Source organism: Calidris pugnax, unplaced genomic scaffold (assembly GCF_001431845.1).
Source record: "Calidris pugnax isolate Ruff unplaced genomic scaffold, ASM143184v1 scaffold269, whole genome shotgun sequence".
Lineage (NCBI taxonomy): Eukaryota > Metazoa > Chordata > Aves > Charadriiformes > Scolopacidae > Calidris > Calidris pugnax.
The window spans coordinates 1282878-1306384 of NW_015091347.1; the positions used below are offsets into that span (position 1 = coordinate 1282878).

At 50.2% G+C, this 23507-nt stretch overlaps 1 protein-coding gene across 2 annotated transcripts in view; it reads left to right on the forward strand.

Moving 5' to 3' along the window:
* The window catches only part of KIRREL3 (kin of IRRE like 3 (Drosophila)), a 266584-nt gene that overhangs the window by 94164 nt on the left and 148913 nt on the right, over window positions 1–23507 (forward strand). For both annotated transcript variants that reach the window (XM_014961052.1, XM_014961053.1), the window contains exon 2: window positions 1563–1640. In XM_014961052.1, the coding sequence (XP_014816538.1) occupies window positions 1563–1640 (78 nt within the window). The remainder of the gene's footprint in view (window positions 1–1562; window positions 1641–23507) is intronic.

The window sequence follows — 23507 nt, forward strand, 5'->3', positions numbered from 1 at the left end:
GCTGAGTTATTTACCCCCTTTTATGGCCAATGAGAGAGTTACAAGCCCCCCCCCTCCCCCCCCCCCCACGTCATCCTGGGTAGGGGAAATGAGTCATTTCTGGAGATGCTTCTTTCTTTCTGGGGCATTACCTTAGGTGGCAACGTGGATTTAGAGGGGCAATTAAATTTCAGCTTACTCTAAGCATCTCAAGGGACTTACTTTTGTCTGAGTATCAACTTCAGTGGGATTACATGTGTGATTTATTTTGATTAGTTCCTTATGTCCTCCCCAGTGGGGAGCCTCAGCGTCAGGACCTGTTGGTCCTCAGCCTTTTGCAGGTGGAGCCCTGTTTAATAATAGAGAAACTGCTTTAACTCATCTTGCTTGTACCGTGAGTGTTCCTGGGGTCAAAAGAAGCCTCTTTTTTCTGGGTTTAAGCTCTGATTCTGCCTCCTGCTATGCGCAGGAGGAGGATGCTAACCCCTCTGCTGGGATGTCATGGCAGCACTGGGGAGGGATACCAAGTTGTATCTGGGTATATACCCATAAAAATTTGTGTGTCACATCATGCTGCAGGGAGCAGCCACCTTCTTCCTCTGGACACAGTCCAGACCTGCACTTCGAACCCAGCTTGGCACCCTGACGCTAAAAGCCGAGGCTGCTGGTCCTGCTCGTTCTTCTCTCCAGCCTGTCGCTGCGCTCTCACCCCTCCCGCTTCCCTGCCTTCCCCTCTCGCGGGCAGCACGACTTCACGACACTCCTTCTTCAGCAGAGCAGGGCTCTAAAGAGACCCACAGCCACATTAAGTAAACATCAAAGGGGCTTTGATCAGCGGGGCTCTGCAGAGCACAGAAGCCCCCGAGGAGCTCTGTAGGTCCACAGGCAGGCAGCGCCGGGGACGTGGTACCTTAATTTTCTCCACTGTGACACAGGAGAATTTGTTTGAAGAACTGGAGCTTTTTTTTGCCACTCTGAGATGCACGCAGGGAGAGCACGCGCGCGTGCAACCTACTTCTGGAAAAACCCCCGTGCTCAGATCTCTCTCTGTCTGTTATCGATAGCCAGAAAGCCCCATTAAGAAATCAAGGCATCAAAGGCGTGCGCTTCCTCAGACTCTGGCACTTTGCTGCTTGTAGGGTCACTTGTTTTCTAAAAGAGCAAGATGCCTCAAGCCAGACTTATCTTCCCTTCCGAGGGCCAGTTCCCATCTTACTGTGCTACCTGCTAAGGGAGAATGGGATTAAAGAGTCCATATCTTTGCAACATGATGATGTGGAGGAAGATGCTGCTCGTTCCCTCTGCTTGGTGTAGAGAAGAGCTTAAGAAATGGGCAAGGGAGGGGATGGTGTCCCTCCTGCCTTTGGATATTCGTGGTTAAGGGAAGCAGCACAGCAGCAGATGGTTTGGGACCCCCAGCAAAGTTCAGCCATGAGGCTGACCACCACCTTCAGTTACGTGCCTGCCCCACTGGCGCTTTGCCTGAGCGGTGTAAGCGGCAGGATTTGCTCCCCACGGCATCCCCCCGGGCTTGCTCTTGTCCCCAGCCCGGTCTTCTAACATCGCTCTCTCTTCTCTTGCAGAACTGGGGCTCCCAGGAAGAGGATGCTGCCTAGTGCTGGGGTTCATGTACAAGGAGAAGTACCGCAGGATGACTGAAGGTGAGCGGCTTCCCCACCTTCTGTTCTTCCTTCCTCTTCCACAGTCTCATTTCAAGAGACACAGATATGCTGCTGCCAGGGATGTGTTAGGGTCTTGTTCACACCCAGAAGAAAATCCCACTTTCCCCTTTGATCTCTACGACATCTTAGTGGGCACCGATGTGGGAAGCCCCCTGCACGAAGCTGCAAGAGAAGAGCAGGACTTCATTAGTTCCATACATCCAAAACCCACCATCTCTTTCCCATGGGAAGGATTTGCCACATGGGGAGCTCTTCCAGCGATAGCTACATCTAGTCTTTTTATTCTAGTTGGGTGGTGGTGCCTCACCGTGACGCCTTCAGAGTACCAATTTCCAGAGGTGCCGTTCCGTTTGTCAAATCCCTGCACTCTGGCAGAGACCTCGCTCAAATTTCCCTATTTATATTCTAGTCATCCCCCAAGTACTTTATGAGCATTGATTAATCCATAGAAATATCATAAATAATTATGAAGCGTAATAACTAAACAAAAACTATTTACGCTCGGAAGAATTGACATCTTTGCTTCTGGTAGCTTCCCTGCTTGGCTGCTTCTTCTGGAGTAAACCCTGGTGCAACACCATCCCTGGGTAACGCTGGGTCTGGGAAGGATTAAAGGTCCCAGAACCCTGCGAGATGAGAAGGTCTTGAGGGTGCATCAAGGAGAACTTGGCTGCTGAGAGGTTGCTCTGGGGACTGCAAACTCAATCCAAATCCCAATGGTTTGGGATTTGATTGGAAATTATTTTGCCCTGTTGAGCTTGCACAGGATGGCCCAGCAGCTCACCTCAGGGGTGTCTGTTCTTGTGGAAAGCCTTGTATTCATGAGAGTAAAAGGTGCATCAGCTTTCCGGGGGTAAAACTCTTGTGGAGGCAAGTCTATGGCTCAAAAATCAGTTAGAAGATCAAAGGTTCCTTTGGTTCCCCAGGAGCCCTAAGACTGAGCTGATAACATGTGGAAAGTACTTCACAAGACTTCACCTCGTGCTTGTTAATTACCACTTGCTTTTTAAACATTGATTAGAGTATGTTTTTAATGGGAAGGGGTTGCCCCTTGGGAGGATGGATGGCAGAGTCTCATCCGAGTGCTGTGAGAAGGTGCAGTCTCTCTCTTGATACCTTTGTGTCCTTCAAGCCTCTTGAAATGGCTGTGCTCGGATGGGCAGGAGCACCCTGGGGATGCTCATGGGGGTGTCTGAGAGCCCTTAGGGTGCTCATGGGGGTGTCCAAGAGCCCACAGGATCAGGGACGCACCTGGGCATCCTGGCGATCCTTTGGGATCACTCACAGAAGCTCCTGTCCCCTGGTGGATTCAAAGCCTGCTGTCCGCCTACGAAGTGAGCCACCTTTTCAGGCTGAACATGGCTTTGTGTGGAGAGAACAAAGGAACATGAAAGGCCAAAAGTAAAGCTTTTGTGTGGGAAAGGGAACAAAGTGTGCCTGCCTGAAGCTGTGCAGCCAGCGAGTTTCTGGCCCCCGCAGGCTGCGGGACCATTACGTTTAAAGCTACAATCCACCAAAAAATGAAGTGGGGGGATTTCCATGGCTACAAAGAACTCCAAGGACTTGTGTTTTCACCAGAGATGGTTCTGGATGACAACTGCAGGCCTCCAGCCTCCTGGGCTTGTGGTGGATTTCAGTGCAGATCCACACTGAATGGCGTGTGAGCCAAGACCCAGGGGGCAGAGGTCTGGTCACCTATAGAGGCACAAAAAAGGTATTTCTTGCCCAAAGAACCTGAGCCAGGCTCTTTGGGCCAGTTGCTTTGCAGGGAAAAGGAGAGAGACAGCTCCCCTTTCATGTTTTGCCAAGTGAGAGCTTTTCCTCTTTTTTTGCAGGATGGTGCTAATGAATAGCCCTATTAATAATTACAGGGCAGCTGAAGGAACTGAAAGCAGAGGTAGGCAGTGGGGTAATGGGATAATTATGAGGTGTGGGGTCTCCATCGTAGTGGAAATGGGTAATTACAGGGATCATTAGAACCTTGCTGTCACTTAATGGAGTCGTCTTCAAAATGTGCTCGTAGGTAGAGAGGACTTAGATGGAGGCCGGCATGGAGGAAATGCTTGGTGGGAAGGTGCTTCTCTTGGCTCCCCCCATGGAGAACATCCAGGCTGGGCTCTGGCAGACCAGCGTGGCAACCTCTCCCAGCAGCACTAAATAAATGTTGTGGCTTTACAGCTGCTCTGCGGCCGTGCCCAGCGAGGGTCTTTGGTTGCATTATGTTGTTTGTTTACCAGCTGGCTGGATGGCCATTAACACAACCGATGGCAGATGCGGGCTTTTCTGGCTGAGCCAGGGTGAGAAGCCAAAAGAAGAACTTGCCTCCGGTGGGTGTGAGTTAACAAATATCAGTTCCTCATATCAACCAGTGTCATGAAAAAACAGGTCTGGGTGGGGTGGTGGTGTCTCTCCCAGCTGTAAGGCAACAGGGCAGCCTGGGCTGGTGAGGTGCAAGGCAAAAATGATTTGCGTGCAGGACTCGGAGGGTTCTAATTAATGGAGCGGGGTCAAGTTGGAGGCCTGTGACCACTGGTGTCCCTCAGGGGTCAATACTCACCCAAGTCCTGCTCAACACATTCCTAAATGACCTGGACGAGGGGACAGAGTGTATTCTCAGCAAGTTTGCTGATGATATCAAATTAGGAGGGCTGGCTGACACCCCCGAGGGCTGTGCTGCCATCCAGCGTGACCTGAACAGAGAAGAACCTCATGAGGTTCAACAAGGACAAATGTAGGGTCCTTCACCTGGGGAGGAAGAACCCCAGGCACCAATACAGGTTAGGGATGGATCTTCTGGGAAGCACTACTGAGGAGAAAGATCTGGGAGTCCTGGTAGATAGCACACTTTCCCTGCGCCAGCAATGTGCTCTTGTGGCCAAGAGGCCAATGGAATCCTGGGCTGTGTAGGGAAGAGTGTGGCCAGGAGGCTGAGGGAGGTCATTCTCCCCCTCTGCTCTGCACTGGTGAAGCCACAACTGGAATCCTGCGTCCAGTTCTGCGCCCCCCAGTTCAAGAGGGACAGGGAACTACTGGAGAGAGTCCAGCGAAGGGCAACAAAGATGATTAAGGGATTGGAGCATCTCCCTTATGAGGAAAGGCTCAAGGAGCTGGGACTCTTTAGCCTGGACAAGCGAAGACTGAGGGGAGACCTTATTTATGTTTATAAGTATCTAAAGGGTGAGTTGAAGGATGTTGGAGCCGGACTCTTTTCAGTGGTTTCCAGCGATAGGACAAGGGGCAACGGGCTCAAGCTGGAACATCGGAAGTTCCATTCAAATATGAGAAAAATCTTCTTTAGGAGGAGGGTGACGGAGCCCTGGGACAGGCTGCCCAGGGAGGTCGTGGAGTCCCCTTCTCTGGAGATCTTCAAGCCCCGCCTGGATGCTCGTGAGTGATGTGCTCTGGGCGTTCCTGCTTTAGCAGGGGAGTTGGACCAGATGATCTCTAGAGGTCCCTTCCAACTCTGGCAATTCTGCGATTCCTTCAGCTGCCATTGCTGTGTCGTGTCGGGTGCGATTGCCTCTTGCTGTGCCACCACGGCAGTGCCCACACCGGGAAAGGTGCTGGATGGGGGCATGATTTGGGGGTGCGGATGGTCTGGGGAGCGGGAAGGTGCTGCTCCAGCGCAGCTGCTGGATGCTCTTCCCTTTGCCGTGATTGACGATCACCTCGTCTGCGTGCTGGGATGGCTGTTGGGTGTGCGGCTGAGGGTTGTAGGGTGAAATTAAGCTGGTGACAGTTGTAGACGGAGGGAGAGAGAAGTAGAACTGTCTGTAATGACGGCCTTGCAATAAAGACGCTTTAGAGTTAATCCTCCACCATCTGTCTTCGTTCTGCTAATAACCCACTCAATCAGATGCTGCCGACTGTTTGTTAACATTCAGAAACAGATACATAATCGGGAGGAGCGGGCTGTTCGCTAGCGAGGGGCCGGATTTCTCCTTGGGAACAGCTCTCCCTGGCCACGGAGGTGGTTCAGTGGGAGCCACGGCTTGTGGACGGGGTGTCCTGAGGCATGGAGGGGCATGCTGAGGTTGGCAGTGAGCTGAGTCACCTCGTTTTCCCCAGGGCTTGTGCTGCCCTGGCTCAAGCTGACTTTGGAGTGGAAAGGTGGTATCTAAGAGGTGGGTCAACTTTGGTCCCCTGAGAATAAGGATCTTGACCCAACCTGAAAACAGGGACTTGTTTTTCTATTCCCTCTCCCCCTTCACATTCAGACTCCTCCCTTCCCAAGGAAAGGAAAGGGGTGTGCTGTAACATATCTCCCTGCCCAACTATTGCTCTTGATCCCTGCCCATCCATAACCAGAGGTCCCAAGTTAGGCTTGCTCTGCTCTTCTCTGAGGTGGCCAAAGTCCAGGTATTCAGGTGTCGATCCTGTTCCCGCTATTTTTCTTCTTCTCTCCTGCCTTTGTCTTCTTGCCAGGTCTAACTCGAGTCATTAGCAAGCGTCACTGCAGCAATTATGGCACTTTTTGGCTGCCATTCATAAAGCTACTAACGGGAACGATTAAGCACTGAGAGGTGTCAGCCTTCTCCTTCACCACCTGTTCTCGCCAGCCGTCGGCTGCTGGAAGGTGCCTCCAACCATCTCCCTGTGCACTGGGAGTGGGGCAGGGCAGCTCTCTCCCCTCCTCTCACCTCCCTCTCCAGGCACTTTGCTCCTTCTCATGTCCTCCTGTGCAGTGGGCAGGTGGCATCTCTGCAGGATGGACCCAGTGCTCGGCTTTGCCACTGTGTGGGATCATAGAATTGTCTGGGTTGGAAGGGACCTTTCAGATCATCAAGCCCAACCATCAACCTAAAGTTGCCCAAACCACCACTAACCCATGTCCCTCAGCACCACGTCTGCCCACCTTCAGGGATGGTGAATCCACCACTTCCCTGGGCAGCCTGTTCCAGTGCTTAATAACCCTTCCAGTGTAAAAATTTTTCCTAATCTCCAATCTGAACCTCCCCTGGTGCTGCTCGAGGCCATTTCCTCTTGTCCTAATTGCCCGTGACTTGGGAGAAGTGGGAACACTGTGATGGAGTGGGCAGACTCAAGAGTTTTGTTATCAGGTGGGGCCTGTGGGAGCTCCAGAAAGGCAAAGAAATAGTATTGGTGGCGTTAAGCTACAGGTAATGCCATATAGATTGATAAAAACACCTCAAAAATGAGTGCTGGAGAAGAAGGTGGCTTCACCCACAAGTCTGGAGGGAGCCGCGATGAGGTTGTGTGTGTGAAGAGGAGAGTCTCTGAATAAAAACTTCAGGTTTCAAAGCATTTCACTTAAATAGCTCGTAATTGTGTGCGTTTGAATGACATGACACCGGTGCCAGGCAACATTTGATAACCCTTTCAGTGAAGAAATTTTTCCTAATGTTTAATCTGAACCTCCTGGGCTTCATTCTCGTGTCCAAGGGGTAGTGAAAGGAGCGCCTGGGAAAAGGGGCAGAAGAAGGACTCGGTGCAGCATCCTCCTCCTGGCCCACGTAATGGTAAACAACCCATGCTCAAGGAAAGACAAACTCCCCCTCTTTGGCTCCCTGCTTGGCTTGTAGCCCTGCTTTCTACTTGGCTTGCATCCACTCCATCGGTCGGCGATGGGCACGAGGTTGAAACCTGTCCCCCATTCTGCAGGGCAGCCTCCTCGGTGTCGGTGGGGTGCAAACACTGTCTGGTGTGATGGAGTTATCTCTGGCAGCAACCGCCTTCCACTCCTTCGTGGCTGGGAGCAGAATCCAGTCTTTGGAGCGCTCTGCATCCAAGGTGTCTCCCTTCATTCCACAAAGCAGGGCTGTTCCAGCAGCCATTACTGCAGAGCTGCAGCTCCACATAGCAACGAGCGCTGCTCTGTGTTTAATTGGGAGAGGGTGTTGCTTAGCAAATCGTATTTGCTGGGTAACGACCACAGAAATCTGCTCAGATGAGGACCGTCTGAATCCAAGGCAGGAGATTTTTCTCTAAAGGCCATGTGGGGCTGTGAGCGTACCACAGACCTTGAGTTTGGGCAGTATGGAGGGTGAGGGCTTAAATATTTCAGCCTGAGCCTCAAATCTCACCTTGGCTCTTGTTCAGAAGGTTTGGGATCTCATGCAGTGCCCAGTGACAAGACAAGGGGCAACGGGCACAGACTGGGTGCAGGAAATTCCACCTGAACACGAGGAAAAACTTACTTGCTTTAAGGGTGGCAGAGCCCTGGAAGAGGCTGCCCGGAGAGGGTGTGGGGTCTCCATCTCTGGAGATATTCCAAACCCATCTGGACTGTCCAACCTCCTCTGGGTGACCCTGCCTGTTGGGAGATGAGATGGCAAGTAGAGGAGGAATTGCAAATCAGAGAGTCTTAGGGAGGGAGAGAGGACAAAAGTATGTGGGGTTGGACTAGATCATGTCCAAAGGTGCCTTCCAACCCCTGCCTTTCTGTGAAAGGTGCTAGGACTAATGCAAAGCTCTGGTGTCTCCTGTTGGGGGGAAAATGGAAGTCCCAAAAGGGCAATAAGCACATACCTCAAGCATAGGAGACACCTCAGACGTAGGACAACAGGTCAGGGTTGGTCCAGAGAGGCAGTGAGGATGGTGGCCTGAGCTGGTGAGCCACCAGCCAGCTCTCTTTGTGATGGCTCGTGCTTTGGATTGGCCCCTGCCTGCGTGGGAGAACTGGGCAGCTGCCTGTTTCTGGCTCCTGTCTTCAGCTGGGGCTTCAGGCTCATAAACTGTGAGCAGCAAAGCTCTGGTTGGCGTTTTTTTGTCTTCAACTTCAGCATCTCACTAGGCTGCGGGCAGGTTTTGGTTCTGTGAGACGTGGGGAGGGAATTGTGAATGCGTATGAAAGCTGGTTTTATGGCTTATAATTATCTTGTACCCATCCTTAGAATAATTGTAGCTCCTCCATTATTAATAATTGGAATTCCAGTCCTTGTCATAGATCACAAAATGGAGAGGAAGCTCAACCCAGGGTTTGCATAATGTACCTTGGTCTAAATTGAATAATTGGCAAAATGGTGAAATTCGTTAGTTTTCCCCCCATTCCTTGGTGCTGGAATTAGTGAGATATTAGTGCAATTAGCCAGTGCTTCCATTTGAGGCTGCAATCATTTGGTTTGTAATTTAGAATAAATGTAAAAGCCCACTTGTGCTTCTGAACGGATTATTTGTCCTGTTTAAAAGTATCTAATGGGGTGGCTGTCATCTAAGCAAGATACATTTGACCCATTTCAATTTGTTTCCCTTTTAATCTGCTATCTGTTTTCCTGGATCTTTTTTTAATAAAAACATAAAGGAGAAGCAGGCGAGAGAGACCAAAGAGGGAGAGAATAGAAGCGTTATAGATCTGGAGTTTATCATAAGCCAAAGTAACTTGAAATCAAGGCTGTTAAACCGCAGAAAGCAATAAAAGGAAAATATTATTTGGAGATCGTTTAAAGGGCCGAGTGACTTGTCAATGAAAGGTTGCTCTTTCCGAATGCTTCTTAACAGCTTCTCAAAGGGAATCTGCAGCTCTGGCAAGAAGGAAGGCTGCGGGTTCCTTTGCAGCCTCTCTGTGCTGCAGGAGGGTGGGTTTTGGCTTGTAGGGTGCTGGGGTGCTGTGGCAGCAGCGCCCGGATGGGTAAAATCCAACACCAGGCAGGAAAGGAGATGGATTTAAATCCAAAACTGGCTTTAAAACACGTCCTAAATACCAAAGCCCTGGTAGGCTGGATGCATCGCACTCCTTGGGGCTGTAGGCAGATCTGTGCCCAGTTTGGTCCCACCCTGCTCCAGTTGTCCCACCGTGCCTTCCCGCTTGTCCAGAGAACAGAGGGGCTCCGTGCCTTTCCCTGCCACAGGTTGAGCATCCTTTCCCCAACAGCCTGACTCAAGGCTCCTCTCTCTGCCAGGCTCCATCTTGCTGCCTGGAAAGAAACCAGCTGGGACTCCGGGATGGGGTCCCTGCTGTTCTGGGGGGAAAATGGCTCATTCAGGGAAGCTGGTGGTGCTTCTGCTCCGAATGTCGCTCCGCTTGAATGCTCCTTCTGTTGCCTGCCATAGTTCAAAGCGGGTTCAGTGAACGCTTCCTGCCAGGAAAACGTCCTATTAGAGCGTGGCACTGAGGCATGGTGACGTATTCATGCCACCCATTAGCAGCCCAGCAAGGCACTTGCTGCCTCGGAATTGCTTGGATTTATGGGGACACTTAATCTGGATCTTGCAAGTGACGTTTACATCTGCAGCGGCAGAGGCTGAGCATGAATCTTCCTCGGTCTCAAGGATAAATTGGAGCCAGCCCCTCTTATCCCTGTAAAAAGTGATCTCTGTTGAGTGCCAACAGCCGCTGTGCTGCTGGAGAAGCTCAAACCTTGTTCAGTTCCCTGGCCTGGCAGTGGAAATGTCTGTCCTTTGGGACCAGACCTGTAACACGTTACTCGCTTTAGCTCAAGTCTGCTTTTGCTCACAGTGGAGCTCGACAAGCCCTGAACAACTTGAGCATCATAGAATCATAGAATTGCCCATGTTGGAAGGGAACTTTCAGACCACTGAGTCCAACTATCAACCCAACACTGACAAAAACCATCACTAAACCATATCTTTAAGCACCGTGTCTATGCATCTTTTAAATACCTCCAGGGATGGTGACTCAACCTCTTCCCTGAGCAGTCTGTTCCAATCCTTCATAACCCTTCCAGTGTAAAAGTTTTTCCTAATATCCAATTTAAACCTCTCCTGGCGCAATTTGAGGCCGTTTTCTCTTGTCTTATCACCTCTTCCTTGGGAGAAGAGAGTGACCCCCCTCGGCTACCCCCTCCTTTCAGGGAGATGGAGAGAGTGAGTTCTCCCCTCAGCTTCCTTTTCTCCAGGCTGAACACTCCCAGCTCCCTCAACCCTAGAAGACTTGAACAAGCAGCAGAACCCACTGGCATCAGTTTGCAGCCTAGGCATGGGATTTCTGCAAAGCTTTGCTCAAAGCTGCAGGATTCATAGCCCCAAATCTGCTGGGATGTTGTGCAGCAGCGGGTCTGTTATTAGCTGGTCTCCAGAGCTCCCCACGGGATGTGGTGCAAACTTTGCATTGCTAACTCTGCTGTCAGCACCAATAAATCACAGAATCATCTAGGTTGGAAGGGACCTTTAAGATCATCTAGTCCAACCATCAATCTAACTCTGATCAAAAAAAAGAAGCCAAAAGAAAACCATACAACACGCCCCTCATCACTAAACCATGTCTCTAAGTGCTATGTCAACCCGTCTTTTGAAAGCCTCCAGAGATGGTGCCTCAATCCCTTCCCTGGGCAGCCCATTCCAATGCTTAATAACCCTTTCAGTGTAAAAATGTTTCCTAATAGCCAATATGAATCTCCCCTGGTGCAACCTGAGGCTGTTCCTCTTTTCCCATCGCCTGTGACTTGGGAGAAGAGACCAACCACCTCCTCTCTACACCTTCCTTTCAGGTAGTTGAAAAGTGAGAAAGTCTCCCCTCAGCCTCCTTTTCTTCAGGCCAAACAACTCCAGCTCCCTCAGTTTTTCCTCATAAGACTTGTGCTCCAGACCCCTCACCAGCTCCATTGCCCTTCTCTGGACCCGCTCCAGCCCCTCAATGTCTTTTTTGTGGTGAGGGGCCCAAAATCGGACACAGCCCTCGAGGTGAGGCCTCACCAGTGCCCAGTACAGGGGGACAATCACCTCCTGAGTCCTACTCGCCACGCTGTTCCTGACACAGGCCAGGATGCTGGTGGCCTTCTTGGCCACCTGGGCACACTGCTGCCTCATGTTCAGCCGACAGTCGACCAACATCCCCAGATCCTTTTCTGCCAGGCAGCTCCAGCCACTCTGCCCCCAGCCTGTAGTGCTGCAGGGGGTTGGTGGGACCCAAGGGCAGAACCCAGCACTTCACCTTGATAATGAAGGTGCTGTCTTCTCTGGGGCTTGGCAGCCCTGAGAGGGATGCTCTCCTTACCCCAAGTGTTGTCACTCCCATCTCCCCACAAAGACACGATTCCAATTGATTGGGGAAGGCATCTCCCCTCTAAGCTGCATTGAACTTTTGTTCTTTATCTGATGAAGGCATTTGAGAAGGAAGAGGTGAGTGGATGGACCAAGCTCCGGAGAAGTTGCTAAAGATGCATTGTTATCAGCAGAGGTCTCATTGATGTTTCTGTGATGTTTCTGTGTTTCTTTGGGGAAAAAACAGCAAACGCACTGTTTTTTTGTTTAATGTCAAAGGGAGGCTTTGCCTGGGTTGGGGCAGCTGGAAATCTGGGTAGGACACAGGACCTCGCTGGAGAGGCGTACGCTGCTGGGAGCAAATTTCCTGCTGGTGGCACCCATCATGCACATTTAGAAGGATGCTGCCGAGGGAAGGATCCGCTCCGTTCAGGCAGGATAGGAGACCCCTCCCCGTCTTCCTCTCCGCTCTCTCTCCCTTTAGAGAGGGGGAGCAGAGTTTCATCTGTGATGCTCCGCTTGTCTGCAGCCGTTGCAGCGCGGCTGAGCAGCTCTGCTGGTTATAAATCTGGTACAGAGCCCGCGAGTTTTATGGTAACGGTGTTGTTGTAGCAGTTAATGGTCTAAGGGTATAATTTTATCTATTGATTTGAGTAGCGGTCCCCTGTGGAAAGCTATTGCTGCGTAGTCTTAAATAAATGAATACAATACTTCCTCTCTCCCCAAGTACCGGCATAAGATAATTCAGGAGCTGCTTCTCTCGCCGTTCAGCCTGGTGGTGTGTGCAGGAGAGCCTGGGATCACGTAGAAGCCATGTACCATCCCTTTGCAGGGGCTGGAGGGCCCGCTAAAGTCATTTCAGGAATCTCGGGCATTAATAAACATGGATCGATATCTAGGAAGGATTTAGAATACCCTGGCTACTCGAAATCCATTGCCCTTGCGCTCCCTTTTAGGTCCTTAATGGCGTTTGAAGTGGGATGTGCACCTACGGAACACAGCAGGCTGTGGGGAAAACTTGTCCTCTCAAATGCCCCTGAAAAGGGGGGCAGAGATAAGGGTATGTACATCACCCCACCCCGGCTGGCCCTCTCTCAAAAATAAGCCGTGGGTGGGGTGATGCACATACCCTTATCTCTGCCCCCCAAAATAAGCTGTTGGGGAGTGGGGGGAGCATGAATTTAAGGAGATGCCACGCTTCTCTCTGACGACGATAGCTGCATCTTTCTCATCATTGCACTGCCTCCAGCTCCCTGCAGAGTTCACCTTCCAGCCTGGGGATCTGTTGGTATTTTCCCCTCTCTGCAGAGCCGTTGCTGCAGCCCAGGGGTCTGTTATTTACTTTTCCTCCCCCAGTGGCTGCAGGGACCCTGCCGGAGAGGTTGCTGGCAGCAGTATTTCATTAGCACTACAGGTCACGCTGGTGATGTGGTGACCACCAGAGCAGAACCTGGACATGAAGCTCTGGCAGTGCCATCAAGTCAGGTTCTGATGATGCCATAAATCCTCCCGGCATGGACATTATAGCATAATTGCATAGAAGCCTCCAGCTTCTCAAAATATCTGGAGGCTGTGCTTCCAAGAAAACGATCCCAGTTTTGGGAAGGGGGTGGGAGGGTGATGGTATGTCCCAACCCAAGGCTGGAGAAAGAGCATCTCTTTTGCCAGTTTTGGGAGTTCTCCAGGGGCACAGGCACTGCAACGCAAGGAAACACATGGTGACTCCTGCCTGGTCCACATCTCCTGCCTCCTGCTTCTGCAGGCAGACACACATGATGCTCCCTGCAGGACAAGAACACTGAAGAAGTACTGAGTTACCTTCACTTGGAATATCAGTGAAAACGGCTGCAGCCTTGTACATCCCAGCCCGAGACACACAGTCCGTGTTGATAAGCAGCCCGACTTGCTCCTCCCATGGCTCTCGAGCCAGCAGAAGTAAATCCAGTGTGCAATTGTGAGCAGAAATGTGCCATGGCTGGAGTATTTTCAACTAAAGCCAGGCTTCAGGGTGGGAGCCGAGTAGGGTTGTTGTGAAGATGAAACCTTTCTGTTCAAAGGCCCTTGAGGGGCCTTTGTTACGCCAGGGGAGGTTCAGGCCGGATATTAGGAACAATTTTTTCACCGAAAGGGTTATCAGCCATTGGAATGGGCTGCCCAGGGAGGTGGTTGAGGCACCATCCCTGGAGGTGTTCAAAAGACAGGTTGATGTAGTGCTGGGAGGTATGGTTTAGTGATGGTGTTGCTTTTTTTTTGTTTTGTGGGTGTTTATATTTGTCAAAATTAGGTTGACGATTGGACAAGATGATCTTTAAGGTTCCTTCCAACCTAGAAGATTCTGTGATTCTGTTGTTAAGGGCACCAGAGAGCCTGCGGCTTTGGTCTGCCATGAAAAGGCTTAAATAAATGGTTTTGAAGCTCTGTTCTCTGCTGGTTTCCCTGGGTGTCACTAGGTCACGTAACATCATCCCTGCTCCACAGTCCCAACCTGTAAGATGAAGCTCCTTCCTTATGGGAGCGGTGCAAAACTGCTGTATTTCACAACTGTAGTGACAAACCCCAAGAAATCGTGTGTATCAGGCCAACAAAATGAACCAGTTCCCATCTCTCAGTGAAGTGGGACTTTGTCAGATTTGACTGAAAGATCCTGCAAAACACCCGGGGGAGTATCCTGCTTTGTTTGGGCTGTTTGTTTTGTTTTTTTTTTTTTAACCCCTTCTAAAAATCCATTCTTATCATAAGGAAAGAGTGAAATATTGTCATAAAGCATCAAGTTGAATGCTGCAAGTCCTGCTCTTTTTCTCCCGGAGCTCTTTGCTGTATCTGGCCAAACCCTGCCATCTGTATTCACTAAATAAAACTGAAATCCATGAAGAGCCTTCAGCGTGAGGTTGATGAAGACAGAAGGAACAGGCATGGTCAAACACCTGAGGGATAGGTAAAGGAGCACAGGCGAGGGGGAGGGAGAGTGAGATTCCCCTTGGCCAGGCAGCCAGCATGAGGGTTATTTAGCTCCCAGGGCTGGGATTGATCCTTCACCGAGCAATGAACTTGAACCACAAACCCTAACAATTACCTCCAGCGCAGCAGCAACCTCAGGGCTGGTATGTACATATCCTTTTGTGCCCAGTATTTGCTCCCATTGGTATTTATTTAATCTGTAAATGTATTAATGGGACTAATCTTAAAACACACCCAGAGATATAATTTGAAAATTTTTTTTATATTTTTTTTTTTCCTTTAACAAAGATGAAGGTTTTATATAGATGGGAGAAAGAGAAGGGAAGTGAAATGTTCAGTGACTAATGATCCTCATCAATATTCATGAGAGACAGTATGCATTTTGAGATTTAAAATAAAGGAAGGAAGAAAGAGAGAAAAGAATTGACTTCTTTAGAAGCTAAATGAAATATTTAGGTTGACCTGGAGATAAGTATTCCAGGTCTTTGTTGCCATCAGCTTAGACCAGCCTTCAATGGAGGAGCTTTCAGAGAGAAGCAGGGGGAGCCGAGTTGCCGGTGGAGGTTTTTGGAGGTGGAACGGCAGGGAGGTACAAGGGTGTTGGCTCACGTGGCACCAGAATTCCTCAGCTGAGGGTGAAGTCCATGCTGTGGTAGGTATTGTACAAATGGGGAGAGAGGCAATCCCCACCCCAGGAACCCTGGGAGTCAGCAACATGCGCTGGAGCACCAAAAAGCCAACTGCACCGTGGTTGCACCAAAAGAAACGTGGCCAGCAGGTCCAGGGAGGTGATTCTGCCCCTCTGCTCTGCTCTCGTGAGACCCCACCTGGAGCTCTGCATCCGGCTTTGGAGTCCTCCACACAAGAAGGACATGGACCTGTTGGAATGAGTCCAGCAGAGGGCCATGAACTTGATCAGAGGGCTGGAGCACCTCTCCTCTGAAGACAGGCTGAGAGAGTTGGGGTTGTTCAGCCTGGAGAAGAGAGGGCTCCGGGGAGACCTTAGAGCAGCCTTCCAGTACCTGAAGGGGGCAAGAGGGGAGATTGAGATGAGATCTCAGGAAGAAACTCTTTAGTGTGAGGGTGGTGAGAGCCTGGCACAGGTTGCCCAGAGAAGCTGTGGCTGCCCCATCCCTGGAGGGGTTCAAAACCAGGTTGGATGGGGCTTGGAGCAACTTGGTCTGGTGGGAGGTGTTCCTGCCCAGGGCAGGGGGTTGGAACAAGATGGTCTTTAATGTCCCTTCTGACCTGAACCATTGTGTGAATCTATGACTCTAACTTGCTCCCAAGGCTGACTGAAGTGGGGGATGGAAGAGCAGCAGGGGGAGTTGTCCACAGCCAGCCAGAGGTGAGGCTGGGATCAAACTTGGGCTGTTCCAAATGAGCCCTTGTGCTTGTTGTCCTCAGAAGAGTTCCTGTTCCTGCTGCAAGGCTGCCCTCGTTGGGAAGGAACAGTCCTGGAGTGATGGCTCAGAGGATGCAGTGGATATTGATGAAGACGAGGGCAGGACTAAGCTGTCTGGCAAGAACTGGTCCTTGCACGAACAAATAGCTCTGTCTGCAAATGTCTAGGAGGAGAAGCTGATTTACTTTTGTGGAAGATCTCTCTCTATCCATTTATTGTTCCTCCCTGAGCGTTTGCCTCCCTTCCTGCCTCTGTTTCCTTCCCCACCCCTGTCTTTGTTACAGCAGAACATCAGCCCAAGTGTATCTAACTTGAAGCTGAGATTTTACGCCCTCCCAATACTTGAAAATAGATGGGGGAACTCTGGTCCTTCCCCATTTCAGTCTTTTGTTAGCTGGGGAGGGGAGGAGGAGGAAAGCCTCTGCTGAGAGAACACCCAAAGCACAGTTTTGTCAGAAGGCTGCGGCTCTAGGTGTGATTGTGGAGGTCGGAAATAATCACCAGGATCTTAATAACCAGATTTAATTGCTGAAAGAGCACGTCAGGCCTGGGAAAAAAGGCTTCTCCCCCAGCCTTCTGCGTTTCTCCTCTTTTAAATCTTTTTCCTTTCTTCTTCTGCACATTGCCCTTGACTCCCTCTGCTTCCAATGCTGCTCCTTTTCATTTCCGTGCCATCCCGTCCCTCCTCCGAGTGACAGCTGTCCCACCCCCGCCAAGGTCCTTTGCCCTTGAGACCATCTTTGATCTGTGCCCTGATAGGAGGGCCGTGTATTGACTTTGGCTTCGGCTTCATTAAGAGGCAGCCTCATTTGTCAACTTGTTTGTTTCGATAGCTGCCCGGGAGACGGCGGGGCCCGCAGCCCCTCCTCGCTGAGCCGTTCGTCCAGAATTAACTCCCTTTTCAAGGGTTTGCAGGCAAGGTCGTTGCAGGTGGCCCTGCACGGTCCTCTCCTCCTCATTAATCGATGTCACGGAGGTTTTAAGCAAGGTTAGATCCAGTCGGTTCGTGGATGGGAGACCTCTGCCAAGGCTGGGGGTGCTGGGAGAAGCTGCTTGCGGGTGCGTTAATCCCCAGTGCTCCCAGTTGGAAAGATGGGCTGGCACACGGAGGTGCTCTCTGCTCGTGGGGAGCTCGGAGACGGGGTCTCAGATGAGCTCTCATGGCGGGATCCTTGCCGGAGGTTCCCTGGGGCTGGTTGCGTAAGGATTGCAAGTAATGAAGATTAATTTCTCGTGTCAGTTGTCATCAGGTAACACGTCTGCCAATAATGGCTTCTGGGTTTAATCCAGGTGGTCAGATGAGGTTAATCAAATGAGTTACCCAGGTGTTGTTTTCCTTTGCTGTTGGTCGGTGACTAAGGCATTGACTATGCAGATCAGTGACTAAGGGTGTTTGCTTGTGGTGTTTGAGCTTTCTAGGAATCACCTCCCTGCACTGCACGTCCCCAGGGACAGTGTCCTGCAGAGCTTCGTGTGGCAGGGATGGGACCTTAGTTGGTGGCAGGGGACAGAGCTGGCCAAGGGACAGATGCCCTCCGTCAGAGCCTTTGGGTGGAAACGATCTTTCCCTAACGTCATGTGAAACGTCCAAAACTCTACACCCTGGCATTCCCAGGGTTGTTTAGGGATTTGGAATGTGTGAGTGTGACAAGCCTTGGAAGGCAGAGGGGTTCCTGGTGATGCAGGAGGAACGTTCCTCCCTTTGCTCAGGAGCAGAAGGAAAAGGAAGAAGTTGCATTGCTGAGGACAGATGGCTGCGGCACTGGGCACTTCCAGACCTGCCTGACCTTGTGCAGGAGAAGCAGGTGAAGACAAAAAGCCAGATTTCACTCAACTGACAGCTGGGCTCCAGTTTCCTGGAGACCTTCAAGTCTCTCTGGTGATACTATTTCTTTACTCCTATTTGTACCGAGTCTCTGATGGCCAGAGGGTGTGGAAGCAACAGCACATCCCTCCAGAGACCAGAGATGCAGGGGTTAAAGCTGTTTTTTCATCCTGGGTACCCCCACACTCCTGCCAGCAAGGAGGGAGCTTGGGGAAAGCTGTTCCTGGCTGTTGCCACCGGCATTTTGCTTCAGCAGATCCCCAGGTAATCAGGCAGCAGTAATTACCCGGCTCCAGGCGGGCTGGGATGTGACCGGCACCGGAGCGGTGTGTTCCCTGCAGCCCCAGGAACATGGAGCAAAGCCAGGGAGAATAACTGGCTGTGGTGGCAGGAATGGCCCAGGGATTAGAGAGCGGGTTGTAAGAGGAGAGGCTGGAGAAGGTAAATTTATATAGTCTGGAGGAGGCTCAAGGGGAGACACGACCAGAGTCTATAAATACACGCAGCGATAGAAACCTAGGGAGGAAATTATTCAGAAGAAGGGAGGACAAGGAGCAGTGCCTGAAGCAAAAGCAAGAAAAGTTTATGCTGGGCCTTGCATGGGAGAAGAACAGCCTTCAACATCAGGCGTCTGTCTGAGAGGGGGTACCAAGCCACCCGGCTGCCTCTCTGGACTCCCCACCCGCTTTTGAAGCCTCACAAAGCCATTTTCTCTCTCTCCTACACAGCTCCGCTTGGTTTTACAGCATCCCCACCTCGTTTCTTTCCTGCCAGCCGTTTCACACGGGCATCTTGCGCCGAGCCGCCCCAGCATGCCTGAGAAGGTTTAATAAAATAGATTGAGATGCATTTGGGCTTATGGCTTGACAACTAGTTCCCCTTGGACAGGAACATTTGCCTTCACTGGGTGACAATGCTTTGAGCCCGTAGCCTTAGGCGCTGTGGCTCATTGCTAGTCATCTCTCCAATGAATAATACACGGGCCCGAGTATCTGTCTGCATACATCTTCCCTTCCTATAGGGTAATTTAATGTTATCTTTGGGCCTCCTGCTCCTGAGATGAAGAGATTACTTCAAACCTGCAGCCCACAACCACAGCCATTGGTTTCAAACGTCATTAAGTTTCATTATAACAAATAAACACTGCAATGACATTTATAAGTTACCAGAGAGCACAGAAACACAAATATGAAGCAGATAAACTGCATTTGATCCAAATAATTACTGCAGGCAATATCGAGCTTAGGCTGAGCTGGCAGCCGGGTGCCGAGTAATTTATAGGAGTCCGTAAGGCACTGTGTTGCACATTGCTTCTTAAAAATTATGATGATGGTTATGTGTCTCTCTCTAAAGCCTTAAACAGGTTATGTTCCTGCCTCGCTGACGGCAGGAAGCCTTTCCTCAAGTCAGGAACAGAGGTGGTACTGGCTAAATGTGCAGCTGTTAGTTGTTAGGGGACTTCTTCTATCCCCATTCCTCAGGATTTTAGCCCGAAAAGGGACCTGCATTTGAGGTTTGCTGTGGTTGAAACTGCAAAAGAGGCATTTTTATTTTTCCCCCCCTGGAGGTTTCTATCCCCAGCCGTGGACTCCTAAGGTTTCAAGAGGAGGGAATCCCTGGCGAGAGATTTCCACTCTAAGAGAGTATTATATTATAATAATTAAGTTCCTTTCATTTTGACTCCCAGCCTTACCCTACCTGCTGTTAACCCTGAGCAAGGAATCCGGGAATCCTCCACTAGCAAACCAGATGGAAAACCATCTCCCTCGTCTATCCCAAAAAATCCTGAAAGAAAAGGGGTCGTGTGGACGCTCCCAAAGCTTTGCCTTTCTGTAGGGCTGGGGGTTTGTCTGCTCCAGGGTGAGAGCCCATCATCTCCTAAGTGAGCCCCACGGAGCTTGTCAGGGGATGGAAAGCTTCCTCTGTCCCGCAGGCGTGGAGGCTCGACCCAGGAGGGGGCTCAGAAACAGCTGGGTTTATTGATGAGCATCTCTCATTACCTGCTAATTAACTCAGCAGGCTGGAATGTGCTAATCTTCTCTTGGACTGGGGTTGTGCACAAGCAAGCCAATGACTCCGCGGTGGGGACCATCGAGAAGGAGCCAGTAACAAAACAAACAGCAAAGTCTTGTGTTTAAATACATTTGAGCCCCCTTCTGAGGTGCCCCCTTCTCCAACACCAAAGCAGGGACGTGGTGGGGCTGTCAGTGGCAGAAAGGCACTGCCCCTTCCCCATGGCTTGTCCCAATGGGGGGAAATGGGCTGATAAAGCAGTTGCAGGGCTATAAATATTGACCAGATTCATGTTTCCTCTCATTTTTCCTTGCTCTTGGCTTCAGCAGGTAAATCCCAGTCAAAAAACAGGAGCTGGTTGTTGTAGGCAATGACGTAGGTCGCTGACCTCCTCCTTGATGGCTGAGCAATGGGTCAATTCTAGGCATTTCCTTGGGTCTATGGATACCGTAATGGCAGTGGATATCAGGAAAGGGGAGCTTTTATTAGGTCTTTGTGTATGGATAGAAAAGCACATGAGTTTTTAAGTGCCTTCCTCAGGTAACGAGGGTGGGCACATGCATGAAATGTTTCCTGCTCAACCGATGTCTCTTCATCTCAGCATCTCCTACCTCCTCCTGTCTTCTCCCTGCCACGTTTTTTGTGCGTATTGCATCTGCTTAACTTTAGGCTGTTCTTCAGAATAATTTGTTTTAACTCTAAATATGAATCTTGCATGTGGGGGAAAAAAAAAAAAAAAAGGAAAGTGCACATATTTACAATCATTTCCACTTGGAAAAATCCAAACAAACAATAATTACAGCAGAAACCTGCTAATTCTCATTCCACTTCATCTTCAGACTTGGTAATTCATGCAACACAACCTGAAGCAATCTCACCCCACTTCTCAGGTCGGCGAAACAGCAGGGAGCTGGAGCGAGCCCTCAGCCTCGGTGCGTCTGTAATATCACAGAATCACAGAATATTCATGGTTGGAAAGGACCTTTGAGATCATCGAGTCCAACCACAAATCATCGAATCCAACCACATCATGTAGCGCATCTGGCCGGGAGCCCCCCCAAAAACGAGACGGTTCATCATTCATGGGGACAGTGGCCTCGCAAGGTTTCAGGGCAATAATAAGATATTTTTTTTTCTTGCATTTTCCTGCCTCGATACGTGCGATTTGGTAAACTGCCCAGGCGTTTCAGATTCGGGGAAGGTGGCTAAAGAGGGCATCTTATATGGTGGTAATTCAAACAACTGTAAAGTTGGAGAGAATCATAGAACAGAATCATTCAGGTTGGAAAAGACCCTTGGGATTATTGAGTCCAACCATCTACCCTACACTACAAAGTTCTCCCCTACACCATATCCCCCGACACCACATCTAAAGTACAGAAGTTCCTGTAGAGATGTGTTTAACCTCTCTTTGAATGAATTCTCCAATCTATCCGATGGACATAATGTCTCACCAACCTGTAGTGAGACTACTTAACCTCAAAATTGTTTTGAGAAGGATATAAGTGTGTGTATATATATATTTATATTAAAGCTTGGGTTATTTTCTGATAAGCTTTGGCAGAGCTGTGCTTAAACTATTGGAAGGCAAAGGGGAGAAAATAAAAGGTTGTTGTGCAATGAGATTTTCACTGGGAGTTTGACCGGATGGTGGAAGTCAGGGGCAGGATCTGTCAGTATTTTTAGTATTAAATATTTGCATTTTCCGTTCTGAAATGAATCTTCATTTTGACTTCTCTTTGTGACTCAAAAGCGTGCGATAACAGATTTTGAAAAACGAGGATGGAAGTGAAACATGGCGCGACCCAGGGCGAGCTCTTTGGTCTAATTTTCCACCCTGTAGACTGCACAACTTCCAGTTGCTGCTCTTCCTGGGAGCAGAGCCAGACTTTGAAATCTCCAAATCGTTTGTGAAATGGATTATTCATCCTTCTCGTTTTCCTACGGACGAGTGTCCTGTGTGCCCTCTAACTCAGAGACGAGATGAGATTTATAGGACTATATTTCAAAAGAGCAGCTCTGGCTTGGGAACAAAGGCTGGGCTAAGGGGACGCACCTGGATTGAATGTAATCCAGGGAGGCCTGGAGGGGGGGGATCACCTGAGAGGCTTCAGAAGGTCATAAGGGATAAAATTCTTAAGGATTTTATCCGGGAGGCTGGGGGGGACATATTGCTGTCCACCAGTTTGAGCATCAGCTGCTTTTTTCAGAAGGAGAAGTTCCTTTTCCTCTTTTGTGGATTAAGTGGGTGGTTTTAGGTCCCGGGAGTGGTTGTGCAGGATTCCTACAGCTGAAGGACCCGCCGACCCCTCCGCACTCTTTGTCAGCTACAAATATTTAGCATCGGGAAAGCGTCTGTAGCTGCCACAGAGAAAGCTGCCTTGGCTGGAGTTACTGAAGTGTCCCCTCTTCTTCTTCTCTCGGCTCCCTTGCGAGCCCGTCAGCCTGGCTGCCCTGGAGCCGTGCCAGGACGTCTACACCTTGACAGCAGAGCAAATGGTAATTTATTATTCTGCGACAGGTTCCTCAGGAGCGCTGATAACAAAATATTTCTTGGAGTCCTTGGCAATTTTCAGGGGGAGCTGGGGCCTCCAGGTGGATCAATGCGAGGAAATCTTCTCTTCCCCTCTGCTCAGAAGAGCGAAGCATCTCCTGTCTCCAGCGAGGGATGCAGATCGGTGCCGTGCCTGGGGTTTCCATAGCGAGAACAAGCATCACCCCAGACCCCAAGCAACCTTGGTAGAAGGCTCAGAGCCTGGTGGTGGGGTAACTGCAGCAGCCCAGGCTTTGGGATGAGGCTCTGGCCCTCACCTGGGGTGCGAGGAAGCGCACACACCTCTTCTCTGCCATCAGCTTTAGTGACCCACCAAGGCGCTGCCCCCTGCCAAGCCCCGTCTGCTTCTCCACCACAGGAGCAAAACCTCCTGTGCTGGCCCCTGGGGCAAAACGCCACCTGAGCTCCTTTGCTGCTTCTATCACCAGTCCAGGAAATGTCCTGTGTGCTCATCTGGTGATTTTTTTCCCCCAGCTCTGTCAGCTCCTCTAATAGAAGATAACGCCGCTTCCTGCGAGCCCAGCTTTATCTGGGCAGCAGGTACACGCAGGGCTGTTAAAGCAGAACGGCCGGGAGCCATCCACTGCACCTGAATATTCAGTGCAATCCAGTCCGTAAGGTCACTCGAACGCTGCTTTTTGGGGACAGCTTATTTTTGACTCTGCGCTGCAGTCCATTAGTTTGTTTTCTATCAGGGCAGCTACCGCGAACAGGCATTTAATCGCGCAAGAGGTAATTCTCGAAGGTGGTGCTGGGAGGAGGTTGCTAATAAATATCCCACGGTAAGTGTACTCTTACACCTTTCCCAATTGGTAGCTAATAACAGAGCAGACGATGACATTTAAGCCCTTTCTGCATGGCTGATCAAACTACTCACAGTGACTTTGAAAGCAGTGCTGGGATTTCATGTGGGTATCAAAGCGAGTGGAATACTCGATAGTTCAGATCTCTTGCCTGTGTGACTAATAGACAAAAAGATTTCTAAAAGGTCTAATATCTTATTCAAAAATTCTCTGTCTCCCGTTTGAAGCTGCTTAGTGGACACAGTGGGATGCTGATGTTTCTGCTCTAAGCAGCTTTAGGAAAATATCTGACATCATTTCGGGATGAGCTCAAACTGCATGGGCTTTGCTCGGAGCTTTCATGCCTGGGAGGCAAAGGGTTACACAGAGGCCAAGCTTAGATTGGGTT